The sequence below is a fragment of the Kryptolebias marmoratus genome, linkage group LG22 (genome assembly GCF_001649575.2).
Source record: "Kryptolebias marmoratus isolate JLee-2015 linkage group LG22, ASM164957v2, whole genome shotgun sequence".
In the NCBI taxonomy this organism is placed as follows: domain Eukaryota; kingdom Metazoa; phylum Chordata; class Actinopteri; order Cyprinodontiformes; family Rivulidae; genus Kryptolebias; species Kryptolebias marmoratus.
The window spans coordinates 12,063,698-12,083,892 of NC_051451.1; the positions used below are offsets into that span (position 1 = coordinate 12,063,698).

General features: G+C 42.1%; 1 protein-coding gene across 3 annotated transcripts; it reads right to left on the reverse strand.

Annotated features, from left to right (window-relative positions):
• Positions 1 to 928: 928 nt before the first annotated feature.
• nvl (nuclear VCP like) lies at positions 929 to 19,267 on the reverse strand. Of its 3 annotated transcripts, XM_017427743.3 has the most exons (24): positions 19,048 to 19,267; positions 17,543 to 17,683; positions 17,180 to 17,250; positions 16,620 to 16,672; positions 15,491 to 15,581; positions 14,894 to 14,957; positions 13,544 to 13,738; positions 13,283 to 13,385; positions 12,748 to 12,824; positions 12,515 to 12,649; positions 11,422 to 11,523; positions 11,209 to 11,326; positions 10,819 to 10,963; positions 10,410 to 10,653; positions 9,887 to 10,105; positions 9,434 to 9,538; positions 9,181 to 9,243; positions 8,290 to 8,409; positions 6,608 to 6,707; positions 6,291 to 6,397; positions 6,129 to 6,205; positions 4,473 to 4,549; positions 2,582 to 2,679; positions 930 to 1,081 (listed from the first exon to the last, which is right to left on the reverse strand). In XM_017427743.3, exons 2-24 carry the CDS (start codon positions 17,597 to 17,599, stop codon positions 1,037 to 1,039), a joined length of 2,466 nt encoding a protein of 821 aa, XP_017283232.1. In that variant the 5' UTR covers positions 17,600 to 17,683; positions 19,048 to 19,267; the 3' UTR covers positions 930 to 1,036. The 3 variants fall into 3 exon arrangements, with proteins under 3 accessions (XP_024863996.1, XP_037829528.1, XP_017283232.1); XM_025008228.2 differs by lacking the exons at positions 17,543 to 17,683; positions 19,048 to 19,267 and having other exon boundaries at positions 929 to 1,081; positions 12,748 to 12,826; positions 13,284 to 13,385; XM_037973600.1 differs by lacking the exons at positions 17,180 to 17,250; positions 17,543 to 17,683; positions 19,048 to 19,267 and adding an exon at positions 16,924 to 16,984 and having other exon boundaries at positions 929 to 1,081; positions 12,748 to 12,826; positions 13,284 to 13,385.
• Between the last annotated feature and the right edge of the window lie 928 nt (positions 19,268 to 20,195).

Genomic DNA, 20,195 nt, shown 5'->3' on the forward strand with positions numbered 1-20,195 from the left:
AAAATTCATAACGCTGTCTAAAAATCAGCATCCCGTCAAGAACAGAAATAATTAACTAAACCTTTCAGCTCTAGAAGATTTAAATGAAGAATGATATTAGACCTTTCTTATAGGCTGTCTTTACGTCATATTTTATGTATTTATAGCTCAGATATAGTTTTATTATATGTTGTTAAAGCTTCTGCAGTGGATAGTTTATATTTCGTTGTGATTTATTGTTTTCTTGACAAAATGTGACTCTTGATTAGTATTTATGACTTCTTTACAACCCGGTCCTTTGATAGCTTACTGATTATTAGAGACACTGAATTATTATGTATCGTTTCTTTTACTATTAAATGTACCATGATATTGCACATATTTGTTTACCGTACTTTTAATTATTATTTTTATTACACAGAAGGATTGTGGGTAAAGGTGGTGACTCTGGACTGAGGAGTTTGTTCATCTGATGAAGGCTTTACTAAAATGAACCTGACTGGTTCGGATCAGTTTGTTTCTTCTCGTTTACCTTTTTATTTGTCTGACATTCATTGCAGTGGACTTTTGATCTGCCTGTTGTTTTGTTTTACCGGCTCGTGTGTTAGTCACCGAGTACACCAACATTAGAAAATATCAGAGCCAAAAGGATTTCTGCTGTAATATTACATTTGCCTGTTTTCCAAACTAGTCTTGTTTTAATCAGAACAAAGCAGCTCCTGACGCTGAAGCCTCAGATCGGTGGAAAAGGAGCTCTTTAGGACCGGAGAGAGGCGAGGTTTTATAAGACGGTAGAAACCCCAGCTGTGTCAGCACAGGTGATAAAGGTGCAGATGATAAAAGAAAAACTCTCCCGCTCCGATCAAACCTGAGTCAGAGCAGAACAGAGCTGGAACACTCGGAGGGGACGAGGCTGAAAGGACGTCCCTGAACACCACAGGACAGAGAAGTGTCAGAAACGTCAGAGTCACACTTTATTTAAAAAAAAAAAAAAAAACGAAGAAGAAGAATGTGTTTGCGGATTCTTCCACAGTGCAGTCTTGTGTTGGTTTGGCCGTCATCTGCTGAGGGACTCTCTGAGCTTCTCGTACATCAGCTGGTCCTGCACAGGAAACACACACACACACACAGTAGATTAAGAGTCACTGTCTGGAGAATCAGGCCGGATCCTCACAGGGTCACCAAGATGGCACGTTTCAATCCACCTAAAGAAAACTACAACCAAAGCTTATAGACACTTAAAGAAATATTTTAGCCATTTTGAGATTGGGTTTGGTGGATAAATCATAGCCATTGATATTTTAGTTTGCAGAAATAAGAGTTTAAGTCTGAACCAACGAGCTAACGGATAGTCCGAGCACGAGTGGATCGCCGCCGCCTCAAAGGCAGCTCCGCTCTTTAAAGTTCCACGGCGGTTCATGTAAACGCGCCACGGTCAGGCTCGCCTCGTTTGGATGGAATTCTGGGCTTAGTTACAGCTCCAAACGGCAGCGCCAGCAGCTAGCTGTAGCACCAAAAAACCATCAGGATTGTGCGGCCGCAATAACCACATAACACAAAACTGATGACAATATGAAGGTTTGAAGAATGCTGTTAGCATGAAACGCTATGAAATTTGTTTTAGGACGACAACGATCCGTTTTGGAAGCAGGTCTGCTCTGAACTACTCAGGCCTTCACATTGCACAGTTATTTGAGCAGAAATATTCTGAAACTGTAGCTAGCAGCGACTATTTCACCCCAAATTACATTCAAATAACTGGTTAACGTGAGACTGATGGCTATGTTGAGCTTCCATGAGTTCAGACTAGCTGTGAGCTCGTCAAACCAGTCACAAATATGCTCCATTTCTCCAAACTGAGGCTGTGCAACAGGTCAGATATTAATTGTTCATATTGTTTTAGCTGACTCGCACTTTAACCTGCCTGGGATATCCTTTTAAGAAAAGAAAAACAACTTTTTGGACTAGATTTTGAGGTTTTAGCTAACCTGGTTCTTAAAAAAAAATGGTCCTGGTTTTTTCTGACCACATGTAAGACAATTACAACCACCGAGTACTCCAGGCAACCCCCTTCAAAAGCTTTATGTGACTGAAATCCCAACCCTAACCGTAAGCTCTAAAGTTACGTCCTGCCTCCGTAGAAGTAGGGTTTTTGTTCTCCCGGTCCCAGGTGAAAGCACTCCACCGTCAGAGGAAACAATAAACAGGAAGCACAATGAAGCGGAGAAGCTTCAGAAGCTCATCGGCCCTGCCCTGGTACCTTCTTTTAATGACAGCCGCCTCCTCCGGGTGTTCGCGGGCCGTGTGTGGACGCTGCGAGTGTTTAATGTGAGACGAGTCAGACCAGCTCACCTGGAAACTCGGCAGCGGTAATTTGAGAGCAAATACACAACAAGTGCCGGCTCGACGAACTAATTTCGCCCTGGACGCCGCAGTAATAACGATCAAGATGAAATGTAATTTTCAATGTAGAGTTTGACTCCTTTTTTTAAATTTTTCCTCCACATTTAGTTGCGAAAAATGAAATGCAAAAAGCAAATAAGGTCCCTGAGGGGTGGATCCGAGTTAACAGTAAATCCCCGCGAGAGGGTCACTTCCTCACCTTTTTCGACACGGACGGCCGAACCGTCCTGAAGGCGTCCTCAAAGTGCTGCCGGCTCACTCGGATGTCAGCCGGGGAGTCGGAGGCCTGCGTGGGACCTGCGGCAAAACCGACAAACACAAACCCTGAGCCGATGTCGGAGGGCGGCAGCTCCGAGACACGACTCGTTAAAACTTCAGGCCGCAGCACGAAGAAAAAAAGCCAAACCCGCTAAAGCACATGTGTCAAAGTCAACGCCCGCGGGCCAGATCCGGCCCTTGGTAACATTTTATCTGGCCCCGAAGATAACGTTTAAGTTTTATTAGATCCGTCCCTCCAGTTTGGGACGGATGGAGTCTCCGTTGCTTCTCATTTAGCTTAAAAACCTTCTCGTGATATTGACCTTGAAGCAAAGGAATTTAAGTTTTAATTTTTGAATTGAACACGCTGAAACGATACTGCTAATTTCAATAGATTTTGATGAATTTAACAGATTAGGGTTAGATTAGTTCTTTTTTTTCTTGCTCACCTCTTTCTGTGCCCTGCTTTGACTTGAGTTGTGGAGCTTGGAGAACTTTGAGCACTATTATATTTATTTCTGTCTGTGTTGTGACGTTTGAACCACTGCAAAACAAGTCTACTTAAGGGTACTAGCAAAGTGACCTTGACCTTGCAAACAATTTTGGATCTGATACCTCCAAGTCTACAGCCACACCGTTTTTATTGGTCTTTTATAAAGCTGGGTTGGGAGTTCTGGTGAAGCTCTTAAGTGGTTTACTTCCCAACAGAAAGTTATTTTGCGCCAACTAATACAAAGGTGCTTCATGTGGTGTGCCTCAGGGGTGTATTCTCGGTCCTGTTATTTTTTTTTGTCCATTTGCTCTTTCAGGGCTCACTGATACAAAGATTCAGCTGTGCGTTTTATCATTGCTATGCTTATAGCAGCAAAATTTACTCTTCTTTACACCCTTCTAATTACATAAATGTCACTATTCTACCCAACTGGTTGGCTGAAATTATCACAATAAAACAGACGTATTGATTTTTGCACTAAATAAAGTTCCTGACGCCATCCTCCAGTTCCTTGATTCTCTAGCTGCTCATTTAATATCATCCTCTCAAAACTTCTAACAACTTCAATTTGACAGACATGTTAAGTCTGTAGTTCAGTCCACGTTGGCTTTAGAAATACAGCCCTCTGTTATCTTATCAACACTTTGTTGATTTGTTCTCATATAATCTCAGTTCTTATCTCTGCATCGTCTGCCCATAACATTCAAATTGAAACTACTTCCTCTTATCAAGAAATGATCAGTCTGCTGCTTACTTCAGTGAACCTTTAACCCCTTACAGTTCTCTCTAGACTCTTAAATACCCCCTTCTGATCAAGGCCTTCTAATTGTTCCTCGCTCTTGTCTGCATTTTCTGTCTGGGGTCCTGGACTCTGGATCAGTTTTTGTGTCCAAGTCGGTCTATTGAGTGCTTGAACTCACGACTGTAAACCGAACTCTTTTTACAACAGTTTTGTCTTTATTACGCCAGCTTTAGGATCCACTTTTGCACAGTCTTATTATGTTTTTCTTTCCTTATCTTTGTAACCTCGGTTTTAAAAGGTGTTCTTTGAAGGACTACACTCCACCTGCCAATGTTTTAAACGGAGCGTGAACTGTTGGCGCTCGGAGGACGAGACGGCAATGACTCTCAGCTGCTACCACACAAACCTTAGCTCAGTATCTGTAAAACTGACTGAGTTACAGGCATTTTTTGGGGTTTGCTAAGGTTGATTAGCTGACAATGAGGTGGATAAAACCCAGACCAAACGGACATTTATATCAAGAAGGATTTTGATAAGCAGTTTGTGAAAACTTTTAGCCAAATAAACAAAAAAAACACTGAGGAAGTAATCTGTTACCACAGTGCTGGGACTTCAGGTAGGCCTTCAGGGCGTTCACAGATGCTTCCCTCACCAACGCCGTCAGGTCAGCTCCGCTGCAGCGAGACAAACAAAAAAGTAAACATTTATTTACTTTTGTCATTTATACGCTTCTAAAACAGACAGAGCACAGGGAACACATTCAAATGACCTTTTAATTATTCAGGTAAAAGTCTCTTTGAGATTAAAAGTTTGCTTTTTAAGAGAGGCCTGGTTAAGTCCGTGCTTATTGTGATAAAGGTTTGACTTAACATAGAAAACATAAATGCTTATGAGAACTTATATATTTAATTTCTATATTCCTTGGGTTTTAAATCTTTGCACAAGAAAAAGAACACCATAAATTATGAGTCAACAAGTTTAGAACGCAAAAAGCTAAATAAAAGGTAGAATGGCTGCATTGTGAACAAAGCCGCTTGGATAAATAGTGATATGAAGGCAGGTTATTGATTGACTGACCACGGCTGCTTGTCTGCTATGAACCCAAGTTTTTATTGGCTCTGCAGACAATAAACACCTTGCTGTGGATACTGGATCCAGCCACACCACCACACCGTGTTTATTAGGCAACGGGTGGAAATATCAGAGGAAGTAACGTTATGCTATACAAAGAGGGTGAACGTGAATTGTCTGACATTGGGATGTGGGTAATCGCAGTCTGTCTTTAACAAACCAAGAAAGAAAACTAAGGGCCCCCTTCATGGGGGACTTCCAATGTGGTCGTATCACAGCTAATTTCTTAAAGCTCCTTCAGTTTGAGGCAACCATGATGCCGTTGGGCTCCGAGTGCTCATCAGACAAGCTTTTCCTGCTACTTTCTGCATCCTCGAGATGCTCTCCTGCATCCTCTCTACGACCGTCCTGACTGTTGGATCCTCATCATGGACCTTTTGTTGCCTGAAGTGCAGTCCTATAATATCATTAAGTGTGGACGTGTGCTTATTATTACCTGCTGCCGAGAAAGGCGGATGATTATGTAACTGCTTGTCTGTGTGTGTAGGTGTGTGTGTGTTTGTGTGCCAGTCTGCTAGCAAAACACCTAACGACCCAGTGAGGTGTTTTGAGTCACTGGGTGTTTTTTAGTCCAACCTGATTCAAGATGGCTGCCACGGCTACTCAACCTGGAAACACAAACATGGCTGTAACTATCCAAAAATGGAACTCTGGTGTCTCATCCTGTCCTTGTACGACTTGAACATTTTGTTCTTTGTGCTCCACATTGACTGAAATACTCCCTTTGTCTGAAGCAGCCACCGTTGTTGCAATTCAAGCGGAATGACTTTGAAACTCGTTCCATTGTTCCTTGCTTCGTGTTGATCGGACGGCTGCAGCAGCTCATTAGAGTCTGTGAACTCTCTCCTCTGCCTGCACGCTCATTTTCCTATTTAAATGTGTGCTGAGACTAGATTTAGGAATGCAAATCGCATTTTCTCTCCTCAAAAATGAGCGATGTGATGCTGTCCTTTTTCTCTTTTGTCATCTTTTTGAGGTAAAATAAAAACGGTCCGTTTTTTCAAATAGCGACGCGACATCAGTGACTGAACGTTCTCCAAAGAGGGGCGATTTAATTGGCTTTTTTTGCCCCCTCGGAAGTGTAATATCTAAATAAAGCTGCTGTTTCCAGCTGAGACTTACGAAAAGCAATCGCAGCGTTCATCGAAGGCGACCTGTTCGAGACTGACGTCCTGCTCCAGCTGGGGTTTGGTCCCCCCCTGTAACGTACAGACACACAGTCAGAAGCATCGTTCATTTTCTGCTCGATCTGAAAGGGTCTGAGGTGTCTGACTGATAAATGACCTTCGTTACAGTGAGCAGGATGGCGTGACGATCCGCTGGACACGGCAGCCCCACGTACAAGGTTTTATCCAGACGACCTGGCCTCAGGATGGCAGGGTCAATGATATCTGGAGGAAAAAAACACAAACAATGTTTTTATTATAAAGCTTTCAACAAGATGTCATTGTTATGTGTTTCTTTCTGTGTGAACGATATATCAGAGAAACAGTCCAGTTTTACATCGTTTGGCCTTTGAACCAATTTTTTGGGGGTCTTTGGTGTGACGGAGCTCCAAACCTCAGAACTAAACCAAAGTTGGACAAAAGCTGGATCTGTACCTGGTCTGTTGGTGGCAGCCATGATGAAGACCTGCCGTCGACTCTCCAAGCCGTCCATCTCTGTGAGGAGCTGGTTGACGACTCGAACACTGGCTCCTGACTGAAGGCAGACAGTACCGCTCAAAAGGTTGCTACGAAACAAGCTCCGTGTTTATTTCATCACATAAAACCTGTGTGACATTTCAAACCATGTAACTGGCTTTGAAACTTGTAGCCAATGGATAACTTACAGACCCGGTCCCTTCTTAGACTTTTAGGTCCAAAACTAAAAAAAATTAATTACTAATATGCAAGGTTAATCTTTTAAATGATCAGTAAAGCTGATGAAAAATACACACACATATAATTAATACAAATAAAAACAAGACAAAAATAAATACAGAGGAGAAGATATTACCCAGCACAAACTGGTGTATGCCGAGTTCACAGATTACTTGTTGTTTCACCGGAAAGGTGAAAATTTCAACGTTTGTTAACACTTTTTGGGTAAAAATGTTCAGATCTGAGGAGCCCTAAACAACAAGAGTACCGCCAACAGAACGAAATACTCCCGACAGAAAACCGTCAGAGTAATCAGAACCCAAACATGAATTCTCTCACACAACAACCCTGATTACATGTGTCTAGACTTAAAGCATAGACAGGATCTTCACAAAGGGGTCAATTGTGACCTTGACCTTTGACCTTGTAGCCTTGAATTCAATAGGGATCCCAGACCCATGAGGTGCCCAGCTGTGCAGTTTGACATTCCTAACGCTAAAAGGTTATAAGTTTAGAGCTCGGGCAAGAAATTGGACGGACGGCGCCACAGAAAAGTAGGATTTTTTAAAATCACGTTTTAGGCCTCGCTGGTTTAAGGTCTCCATCAACTGCTCCTCCTGTAACACTGGGTTTTTAAATCATGTTACTCACTACTTTTAAGACATCTAAAAATTAAATTATATTAAAAAAAATGTACAAAGCTATCAGAAAGATTCAAAGATGAGACTCTTCCTGTGTTTTGTTTGGTGCCGTTTTATTGGTTTTTGAGCCAAAACTTTCAGAGCTTGTCACAGCTGAGCAGAACCCAAAATCCAAAGCGACACAAAAATATCTGAACTTATCTACTGATCAGCAGCAGTAGAATCATGTCGGACTGTAAATCAATCTGAGACATTTTGTGGACAAATCAGAAGGAAAAAGACTCTTAAACCTGTGTGACGCTCCCACCATTTGCCTGGTAAATAAATCTGCATGCACAGGGAAATCTTTACAGCTTCCAGGTAGGTCATTAAAATAAATACGATTTGCAAGATTTGAAAGGTTGATGATGCTGACTTTGACACGCTGTTCCTCATGTCTCAAACATTTAATTAACTTTTAAACTCTTAAAACATCTCGTAATTACCTGTATAAAAGGCATTTTTAGGACTATTATTACTACTCTGACTACATTACAGTCATCTAGAGATTTTTAATATTTTATATAAAATAACAAGCAGCCAATTTCATTAAATACTCTAAAAAAACTAAACAAAACAGGTAAATGTGGGATTTCATGACCTTCTGTAATTATACAGTAAATCATGTGTCGGTTGCATCTAAATCTAGGAGGAAAGGTTTGCTGAGTTGCAACATTTTCCTTCTGATCGTGATAGTTTGTGTTTAAACTGCAGAAGTATAAATCATGTATCTGGACCTACCTCGTGGCCTGAACGGCGCGGACACAAGGCGTCGAGCTCGTCGAAGAAGATGACGCACGGAGCCGAGTTGCGTCCTCTCTGGAAGACCTGTCTGACGGCCCGCTCGCTCTCGCCCACGTACTGCGAACATCGCCGCACATTCGTCAGTCAGAGACACCGACAGGCCGGATCACTGCTTCGACAAAGGCATGAGCGGATAGGGCTGCGAGGACCGTACAAGACGGGCGACAAACAGGACGAGCTGAAGGAATGGATATTCGCCCGGCGCTTTTCATGGCAGAGATTTAGGCTGAGATCATGATGAGGAGGAGGAGAAATGATGGAACTGTAGCCGTTTTGGTCAAACCTGGTAAATGACGCTGTGCGGTGTCCCATTCGAGTACAATATCAGTTAAAGTGGCTGACCTGTAGGCGTTTTTTGTGTTAGCTGTGGCAGCCATCTTGAATTGCGATGACTCCAAAGGTTAATCAGTTGAACACCCAACATTAAAATCCATCCAGTGGTTCAGAGATATTTTACTAACAGGCAGTGTTGACTTCAGTAGTTTTAAAAACAAGTTTTAACTCAATATGTGCCATTTTTTGTGTTTATTAGGGTCAGTTAGTTGTGGCGGTCAGTGATTACTTTCTGAACGTTTATTAAAACCAATGCAGTGGTTCATCATATATTATTGCCCTTTCTCCTTCAGGGGATAAACATTAAACACTACAAGATAAACATTAAACACTACAAGATAAACATTAAACACTACAAGAGGAGGACAGCCTAAATAAGAAATGTGGTTCAGTAGGTTTGTGGTTCCTTTCTTTTAAATAACCAAAGCAGCAGCAGCAGCAGCAGCAGCAGCCGGAGCACACAGGCTGTGTTAATCCTCACACTCAGGAACTCACCATGTTGAGCAGCTCTGGTCCTTTCACAGAGATGAAGTTGAGGCCGGACTCATTGGCCACCGCCTTAAAGAAGAAAGCACGGTCACATCAGGAGACTCTCTCTGGAGGCTGACATGCATGAATGACATCTGACTTTAAGCTAAACGCACAACGTTTGACAGTAAACGGAAAGCCTTCGTTGCAGAACAGTTACTAACATGCACAACCACAGCTGCCTGCTCTGGATAATGTTTGTGTTCGTGTGATGGGGAACCTTGGCCAGCAGGGTTTTTCCACACCCTGGAGGTCCAGCCAGCAGCACGCCGGATGGAGCGCTGAGGCCTAAGGCTCTGAACTGCTGCGGAGAGCGAACCGGAGCCTGCAGGAGACGCGAGACAGATCAAACAAACAGCGTTACTCTGGGACTGAACTCTACGGATACAGAAACACGCAGACTTATAGCAGAGACAGCCCATCATCGTGTTCCAAGAAGGCCACTGCGCTGATTGTTTGGTTAAATCCCTGTGTACGCTCCCAGGGATTTCATTCAAATAAATAAAGGCAAACTTTAAAACTTGTCGGGAAACACGAGTTGACAATGATGGTTTGTTTCCGTTACTCTTCAGATCCCGAAAGATAAGAAAATAAAAAAGAGCTTACTTAGCTCTAGAAGTTCTAGATATCGAGACATGTAAATAAAAATGGCTAATAAAAGAGTGGTCTTTACGAGTATGGCCATGGTGAGCTCCTCTCTGATCTCCTGCAGGGCTCCCACGTTCTCCCAGGTGACGTCGGGAACCGTGGCAAAGCCCTCCCTCTTGGCTGAAGGCTGAACCCTGGACAGGGCGCCCTGGAAGTCGGACATGAGAATGGACAGGCCCGCCAGCTCCTCTTCCGACAGCGTCTCGGCGGCTTTGAGCAGGTTCAACAGCTTCCACAGCTCCCCCTGCAGGAAGCAGAACATCGTCCGCCCGGACGGCAGAGAGGTCGGGAATATTACAGGTCATAACTCAAAGATTGGATTGTTTTTTTTTAATCTGAAAGAGGTTTAACTCCCAAAACTAAATAGCATATTAAATAAAGTTTTAAAGCATTAAAAAAAATCCTGAACAGTTGGTGGCAGCTTGTCAATTTTTTCTTTATCCGTGTTTTACGTAGGAGATAACGTCAAGTTAAAAACACCCCTCACTTCGAGAAAAACCTTCCCTCGGATACAACGGAAACACAGCAGCAGTCGTGTTGGTGCGTACCTGCTGGAGATGGTCTCCAGCCTCCGCCTGGTCTCTGCCTCCTGTCGGTTCTTCAGCAGAACCCTGCGGTTGGCTCTGTGGAGGTGCCGACACCTCCAGCAGAACCCTGTTCACAGCAGCCGTGGCGGCCTCACGGCAGAGAGCCATGAGGTCAGCTCCTACGTAGCCCGGTGTGAGCCGTGCCAGCTGCTGGTAGTCGAAATCTTCAGGCAGCGTCAGCTTCCGACACAGCGTCTTTAAAATCCTGACGGGACACACACACAGCGTTGTGTCGTACGCGAACAGTGTTTCCAAGAACTGCAACGATCTCTGAGCTCACGCCGAGAATAAAAACATTCCGTATGAATACGCAGATATGTTTTAGCCTTCTAAAATGGACGAGTCTTCTCTTTTGTCACGTGTGGCTCACCTGAGACGAGCCGACTCGTCGGGGATACCCAGACAGATCTCTCTGTCGAAGCGCCCAGCTCTGCGGAGGGCCGGGTCCAGGGAGTCCGGTCTGTTGGTGGCCCCGATGACCAGAACCTGAGCTGTCACTGCCAGACTGTTCAGGTCTGTAAGAAGACAAGCAGCAGAAACCTTTGGAATAAATGAAAATATCACTTCAATTTAAACAGGAGCATCAAAATGCAAAAGACAAAACCCGCCGAAGCACAGCCGATAGGTTGGCTGGTATTAAAAGCTTCACTTGTAATTCAGTTTAGTCCTGATCAGAACAAAGCCTGAATTTAAAAACTCAGTTTCTGACGCAGGTTGTACGCTTGTGTTTGTTCTAGCCGGGATAAAAGGTGTAACCTACCATCCATGCAGGTTAACAGCTGGGCGACAATCCTCCTCTCCATGTCTTTAGAGGCCACCTCTCTTTTCGGGGTGATGGCATCTATCTCGTCTATGAACAGGATACATGGACTGGAGCTCTGCAAGGGGGGAAAAAAAAAAAACACAATAATGCAAACACAATAAAAAATAAACAAATAAAGCAAATAACCAAAAGAAGAAGAGGACTACTGACCACAGCGAGGTCAAAGAGCTCCCTCAGCTTCTGTTCGGACTCTCCTGACACTCCGGACACCAGCTCCGGGGCAGAAACCTTCAACATGGGCAGCTCCAACTCCTGAAACACACAAACTCTGACGCTTAACACAAAACGAGCACAACTCCACGAGACGTCTCACTTTAAAAAATGTTTCAGTTTTGTTTACTGATTGGCAAAATCTTTTTTCAAAAACCCAAAAGCTGAATCTGAAACAAACACTAATGCCCTGTAGGAGACAAAGGGTTGTAATGTAGGAATGCTTTCAGAAACACCAATTCTAAAGGTCTGTTTTTATCAACTAACAAAGCAAAGTGAATGAAAAGGAGTCAAATAATAAATCAAATCAATAGTTGGTGTGTCCTTAAGACAGCATCAGGTTCTGAAGGATCTCAGCAGGTTCTTCCAGACATCTTGGAGTACAAACCACAGATCGTCAGACCCTTCTGTTCCTCTTTGTAAGGCCCACCTAATGATACTGAAATCACATTACAGGACTCCTTGCTCTTCTTTAAACTGAACGTGGATCTTAATAACACTGGTCATTTGTTTAAAGGTCGTTGTCCTGCTGCAGAATAAATCTGGGACCAATCAGATACCTCCCTGGTGGACCAGTGGTGTCCAATCCTGGTCCTGGAGGGCCTCTATCCTGCAGGTGTTAGTTGATTTCCTGCTCCTCCGCAGGTCTTCAAGTTCTGCAGAAGCCTGATAATCACTCAGTCATTCAAATCAGGTCTGTCAAAGCAGAGAAACACCTAAAACATGCAGGATAATGCTCCTCCAGGACCAGGATTGGACACCATTGTACCAGACGATGAATCGGCTCATATTTCTGAGCACTGAGGACACAGACAGCTCCGAACTCGCAGGAACCTCCACCTGCTGCCACTTTTCTGCAGCCCAGTTCTTTTCTCCTCGTTTGTTGCACCTGCTTGTAAAAGAGCTGATGCTGTTTGAAGCCAAGGGGTCGCACCAAGCGTTGATTCAATTGAGTGTCTTTTAGTTTACTTTGCATTTTCTAAATAACAGCTCCTCCATCTTCGTGTCCATGTTTTTGGTTATCACTACTCACCCCAGCCACAGCCTGGGCCAGAAGGGTCTTCCCACAGCCAGGAGGCCCGTGGAGGAGGAAGCCCCTCGGAGGAACCATGCCCAGGTGCTGGTACACCTCGGGGTGACGCATGTGGACCAACAGCTTACACACCTCCTGAAGGGACAACGTCAGCGACTGATAAGCTGAAGCTCACATCTTCGTAAATGAGGTCTTCTTCTTTTATTCTCAGGAGCAAATTAAAAGGCACGGACCGTTAAAGTCTCCTCGTTACCTCCCACATCTTCGAACTTCACAGTGGGAAACTGCAGCTCAGGAGATTTCGATTTAGCTAAAAGATAAAAGTATTTGTTTTTAAACAAAAGAAGCACACAGAGCTGTAGGAGCTTGTCACAGCTTTATGTGTCCTTTCAAAAAATAACATACTAAGCTATAAAAACAGGCATTTCAGAAAATATCTGGACCTTTTTCCACCTTTTTTGTTACGATGCAGACTGATGCTACCGTCATATTTTTCCGGAATTATCTACACTTATTACCCCATTATAACCAAGTTAAAACAGAATTTTATACATTTTGTAAATCAAATAAAAAGAAACATTTCAGTCCTTTATGTTCCTCCTTTGATAACTGAACGACAAGATCTGTGTGACGTTGATTTATCCAATTAGAATTATTGTAAAGCTAAGGCAGTGTATCGACCGTCGTACGCGCTTTCATATTTTTTGGTCCTAATGTCCGGATGCGTTTCTTTAAAAAAAATCTCCTTGACAAACTGGACGGCGTTACCTTTTTTGTTCGGGGTGCGAAACTCGGCCGCTTCGGCTGAGCTCTTTGCCCTTTTTCTCGACTTCTTGTGGCTCTTCTGCGATTCCAGCGTCGACGCGTCTGTCTGCAAGTTTGCGAGCAGAGCTTTTAGCTTTTTATTGTTCGTCTTGTGTCGTCTAGATTCCACAAAGTGAATTACTTTTTATTCCTGGCCCACATATTTTACATTAAAGAAAACTAAATCAAGAGCAGAGAACCGTGGCCCACTCCGTGATGACGTACAGCTGCTTTACTGTCAGACTCCTCTTCACACAGGTCGATGAGGACGCTGCTCCCCGTGGAGCCTTTGCCCTTATCAATGAAGAAGCCTCCAGAGGACACCAGTGTCCCTGCGCTGGGAGTGGGGTTGGTATTGCTGGCTGGACTGCTGGGAGCAGAGGTGCTCTTACGATACAGAGACGTGAGAAGGTTGTTGGACTGTGGATGGGAACAAAAACAACCATGAACGGTTAGATGGTTGTTTAGGTTAGATGGTTAGATTTTAAGGGGATGTTAGAGTGGGGTTTTCTGTGGGAAGGTTATGAACAGTGAACATCTTACCTGTTGCAGATACAGTAGCCTCAGTTTGGAAATAAACAGAATTAGCGAATAGCTAGTCTGAAAGCGAATCAAAACTCCAATCTCTGAAATTTCATAGCGGTTCATGGGAAGGATATTATTTAAACCTTTCCAACACCATCAGCTTCACTTTGTGTGATTATTTTAATAGAAATATGAACTTGCATCTAGATTTAACCCCTTGCAGCACCTTATTGCTGCTATTTGTGTTTGTAAAGACTCCATGTAAATAACTATGATGGGAAATTTGCATGAACAAGTATGATTTTTTTTTTTTTTGTACATTTAAGCCGTTTTAAAGCAGCTGTAACACGTTTTGCTCTTACCGGCATTCAGATTAGCCATTAGTGTGTCGGGTCTGTGAGAATTAAACTATTTCTCCAAGCTGAAGTCGCCATCTACAACAGGTAGGATGTTATTTCTTCGTACCTACTTCATCCCACAAGTTGAGAATACATTGCCAAGTGACGTGTTCATGTCAAAATCCAAAGAAAAGTCTACATTTAATCCACCCAGGGAGCTTAAAGAGGCTTTCTCAGCACAACTTTCTCTGATAAACAGTCAGAGTTTTCTCTACTGAGTCTGAAGCTCCTGAACGAGCCGAAACTTTTAAAACTAGGAGAGCATTAGGAACCCAACTCTGTCTTTCTCCTCACCTGTAAAAGTACCAAAAGGGCTTTTATTTGACAACCTGACAGACACATCAGGTCTGCAGATGGAGTAAAAAAACTTACACTTTGGTAAATCTGAAGGTGAAACTTTTGGCACCTTTTTTTCTTTTAATGAAGGAATAAAGTATGGGTAGGGAGATGGGGGCACAAACAAATTGCCCAAAATATATCCAGTAATAAGCTCGTCTCTCTCCTCCTGTGCACTGTGGGATGTGGCGAGTTGCAGTATTTGCAGATTAAACCATTTTAAAACAAAAAAAAATGATTTTGGTTTATTAAGTAACCATGTTAAGCTAAAAACTGATACTGTGGTAAAAACAACGTGTTGAGTTGTTTTTCTTACAGAGTTGTCCGGGACGCGGTCTTCTTCTGTGTCCGAGGACTCCTCTGAGTCGCTGCTGCCATCCCTGCAAACGCACAGAGGTTAGTTCAATCACTTTTTTTCATTTCAGGTTTAAACGTACAGCCGTTTCACGCTCGCTTGACTGACACTGTCTGGAGGAGCAAAGTGTGAGAGCGCTGTACAGACTTCACTAGCTCTACAACTGAACAGGACAAAACCTGGAAATTTGCTGATTAGGTGCATGATTTGTGTTTTGCACCATTTTCTGTTTGTTTTTGTTTAAAGCTACAAACAGTACTGAAACACGTCCATCATCTGTAAACATGACAATATCCGCGTATATCCTTTTCATTGTATCGTGGCTCTCGTATGACCGAGCTGAATGTCACTCTCAAGTGTTCTCAGTAATGAAAAGAAATTACCCACAGACTTCTTCTCTTTTCAGAGGAGCTAAATCAATCTAAACCTAGAACTTATTAAACTTATTCCTATTAAACAGCAGAAAAGGGAGGCCAAAAGTCAGAGACCTTCTTCGGCCCAGTCCTAATTTCTCCACGCCATGATAGAGTCAGATCGAGTACCGGAGAGCGTTCTTACCCCGTGTCGTTGTGGCTGCTTTTGGCTCTCTTCGCCAAGTGTTTGGCCTCCAGCTCATTCAGCTCAGAGTCCTCCTTGACCGCTTCGTACACTTCGAACGCCACGAGCAGAAGAGAGGTTAGATCTCACAGGAAGCAGCTAACGGAGAGAGCTTCAAACCACTTGTTAGGCTCATGAGCATTGTTTTTTTTTTTTTTCTTCTCTCTTTCGAATTGTGGAGTGGAGCGACGTCGTGTCACGTAGCCCCGCCTCTTTTTGGGTGGAAAATGGATTACAAACTGGGAATAATTGAGGTGCTTTGCCTACAATGTTCCATGCTGCGTTGTGCACAGACGGAAAAGAAAGAACCCAAAGTATTTCTATCTTTGTTTACCTCTCTAAACCGTTTTATTATGTCAGTATGTGTTGTTATATGTGTCATCAACACGTCAGAAATTTAAAATCAGTTACGTGGAAGCCATCAGTTACTTATACTTTTACAAAAATAGGATTTGACTCATTTTGGACAGATTTTTAACAGCAGTCCTGTTATTTATCAGCAAAGTTAGTTAGGATGTTAGTTAGCATGCTGTATGATAATGGTTTAACTGTAACTTGGACACAGGACATACAACCAAAACAGAAAATAAAAGCAGCTTAATAAAGACGAACGCGACACATGAAGCCACCGGGTCGAGCCGTTTGTCCAACCTGACCAACTTCGATCCATATTCATGAAAGTTTTTCAACCTGGAGGTCGTTGGTCGGCAGTGACATTCAGTGTTTGCTTGCCTGACAGACCATAATACACCGAAAGGTTTGACCGAACTAGTTTAATCTCATTTGATGGCAGCTTTCCTGGCAAACAGGAGTTTTGTTTACAGTCAAAGTGTCTGGGTTATTTTCACCCAAGAAGGGTGGAGGCTAAGCACCTGGATGTGTCGCTCCACTCCACAGAGGACCTTTTGATAACATCTTCTTATATAAGTTAAATGAGAGATCAAATCAAAGTCTTCACCTTCATACTTGTTCCATTGAGCCTCCATAAACAGGATACATATATGTTAAGCTTTTCTTAAAGATTAAACAGAAATACAAAACCAAACTCCTGTCATAAACCATTAAACTGTTGGACTGTTGTCAGCCTTACCTTTCTCTACTTGAATTCTGAAAGCCGTCTTATTTCTTCTGCCGTAGTCCAATCTAAAGACATTTTACATCGTAATCAACATCTTCCATGTTCATATTTACATACAACAGGTAACCAGTGACAGTAAGTACAAGTTGGCGATATAAACTAAAATGTTGTAATATCTCGAGAGACACTAGGATGAAATGAGAGTAAAAATGTTTAAATCTAATGTGTGTTTGAGGTGGATCAGGAACATTTTCAACAGCTCATTTAATGATGTGGTTCTCAGCCGTTGTGTCCTTGGGCAAGACACATGACTTGCCTGCTGGTGGTGGTCAGAGGGCTCGGTGGCGCCGGTGTGATGGCCGCCTCACTTCTGTCAGCCCGCCCCAGGCTACAGTGTAGCTCACCACCATCAGTGGATGAATGGGTGAATGACTGACTGTAGTGTGAAGGGCTATACAAATGCAGGCCATTTACCATCAGTGTTAACCGAGTCTGTTCCTGATTACTGTGATCAATGTAGGACGAGCTGAGGCAAAGCAAAGGAGGATCAACGCGTTCGGGCGCACACCCACCTGTATCGTTTTTGAAGGTCGAGGGCCATTGTTGAAAGATCAACATACTCACAGTCACTGGAGGCCAGATACTGTAAAACGCAAATCACAAAAAAATGACCAAAATGAAAGATATTCTCCAAAAGACAAATGGCAAGAAGTTTTTCAAAGCTGAGTAATAAATCAAAAACTGTGACCAAAATGGATGAATAGAAATATAGTATCTTCTATTATTGTGTATTAATAAACACAGCATTACAAACCATTAATTGTAATTCTTTGAATAACAGTTTATTGTCAGCTCGCCATGTATTTCTGTCATGAAAGCGCCTCTCTTCTTATTGTTGCCAACCTAAAAACGCTGAACTGACACCCGACTCGCACCTGTTCCACTCTCTGTTTGAGTCGAGAGTCTATCCAGCCACCACCTCGGTTCTTCATTTTCTCCCAGCGTCCAACCTGGAAAAGAAGCGGCCGGCGAACGGCCACCTACCACCGGGCTTAGCCTCTTTTCTGGGGGAAACCCTGTGCAGGCGATACAAGAGGATATTTGTATCTGCAAGCATACTGATGTATGTGTAGGTATATGTAGCTATGGATGAATGTCTATGTGTATACAGTTATATAGGCCTGTATGGGTATTTATGAATATATTGTGTCACTATTTTGATTCAGAATTTGTATGTAAACTTAAGGACAGGACTGGATAAGCTATTGCTTCTTCCTGCTCCCTTTTCAAACACTTTTGTTTTGTTTACAGAATATTTTGATGGAAACATTTGTTTTTTTTTGTTGTTGTTTCTTTTGTTGAAGTTTTAACTGTTGGAAATGAAATAAAGAAGAAAAAATAAATAAAAATAAGGGGGTTTCAGGTTCTGAACTTGCCTAATATTGTCTCGCGACCCCCTGCCCTGCATGTCGTTAACGTCTTTCTGCTCTGACGTAGTCATTTCAAATGAAAATGGAGGAAAAGCTGAGCCAGACAATTAAATGCCGCCATTACTGGTGCTTCAGGAAAGCCTTCCCAAGCATGGACACCTGCTCCGATGTGTCACTGAAACAGCAAACATCTACACCTATGAATCAAATGAACCAGGATCATATTGCTCTTAAAGTGAACGGACAAGAAAGAGATTTTTAGCAGACTATCTGATCAGGAATCCCCTGCAGATAACACCGATTTTAGATTTAAAAAAGGGATGTTTGGCTCAGTTTTGGCTTGAAGGCAAGATTTGTGTTCAAAATGATTAATTAAACTGTTGCTAACTCTTGCTTGGCCAATAATTTATCCATCTATGGCAGAACACTACTAAACAAAGCTACAGGCCTTTCCACAGCTTCTTATATTTTATTTATTCTAAAGGTGTCTTGTTTAGACAAGCTTTTAGTTAATTTTATCTGGAAATCCAGGTCTCACAAGTTTAGGTAAACAAATAATTTAACATCTCATCCTTAACTTATACTATTACTATTTACAGGGTTAAAAGACTCTTAAAAGAACCAGATAATGTTTGAAAAGTCCTCATTTCATAAAGTGCCCCTTTGCTGTTATTAATAAACTCCCTTTAATTTAACTCCTCACACTTTGGTTTGTTATATTTCTTGCCTCACGGGCGTTTTTAAATAAAATAATGTCAACATCACTGACAGAAACAGTTCCTTGTGGTTTTTAGAGCTGGTTTAAAAACAATAATCTGCTTTCAAACAGCTGTTTGGTTCTGAGGAGTCTTAAATATTTATATGATGAATTTATGGAGAAACAGAATGATCTTGTCCTCTGGTGTTAAATGTTTCATAACTAATTATGACAGCAATATCTCTTTAGGAGCAATAAACTGGACACAAATGAAAACATTCCTACAAATTTAGCATCAGTTTTAACTTCTTACCTCCAAAACACGTCCACGTGGTTGTTTTCGACTGTAAATCCTGATAAAAATTAACTCAAAAACATGACGGGGGTCCGGAAACTAAGGTTAATTTATCTGGGGTAAGTTTAAAGGTTGGGGGGAAACGGCAGGGTTTATATTTTATCATTTAACTGGACCATTACAGCGATTTTACTGAGGGTTTTACTAAAGACCCGGCAGTGAAAGTGGTTAACTTTCCGGGGTGAAGAATTTCAAAATAAAACCTCGTCCGGTTTGGAAACGCTTAGGTTGTTTTTGAAATTGTTTGGTAACACTTTACAATAAGGTACATTATTGTTATTGTTTGTTCTTTGTTTGTACATAAAGTGTCCAGCTGGTCCAGCTGAGTAGATGTACTTTTCTGGATCGTGTTTATAATCAGACCATTTCTGTTCTTTTACCCCACACGTGTCAACCTCAAGGCCCGCGGGCCAGATCCGGCCCTCTGTAACATTTCAGCCGGGCCCCAAAATAATCAGGTCATCAGGTCCGGCCCTCTAGTCTGGGACAGATCAAGTCTCTGATTCTTATTTTGTTTTATAAAACTGAGCCTAATTAGTAAAGTTTTCTCTTGACAGTGACTTAGAAGCCAACAATATATAGTTTTAATTTCTGTATGATCAGGTTTTTGTTGATGGTTTTGCTTTTAAATCTGTTTTAATGTTAAAAAAAATCCTTTAAAAGCTGAGTGAGGCGTAAGAAATGACAGCTAATGATGTGCTTTTGGAAGTTTGATCTATTTGTCTGTGTTCATTAAACTATGTTTGCTCTAAATTCTGTATAATCTGTAACTGGAAAAAGATATTGATATTTCTATATGGATGATTTGACATAATACATCTAAAACCAAGATTAATTTATGTAATTTTTTATAAATATTGATCGTGATTGGCCCTTGGCCAAGACCAAATATTTAATTTTGGCCCCTTTGCATCACTGGGTTTAACACCCCTGTTTTACCCCAACAGGATCAGTTTTTAATTAAAGTTGATTATTTGAGCTGTTTGTAATCTGAGATATGAAATAAAACAGATTTTTTTTTTAGTACTTCAATGATGTATGTCTCAGTTCTGTCTTGAAAAACTGTTTTTCTTTCATATATATATAGCCTATATACATATATATAT

Bases quoted from the DNA above. Each gene is read 5' to 3' on its own strand.
- nvl (XM_017427743.3), bottom strand. From the start codon at position 17,599: ATGAAGAACCGAGGTGGTGGCTGGATAGACTCTCGACTCAAACAGAGA. The intron at 17,251-17,542 runs GTGCGAGTCGGG...TGCGTTTTACAG, and splicing joins TCAAACAGAGAGTGGAACAG to TATCTGGCCTCCAGTGACTG. The intron at 9,539-9,886 runs GTAAAGACCACT...CGTCTCCTGCAG, and splicing joins AGCTCACCATGGCCATACTC to GCTCCGGTTCGCTCTCCGCA.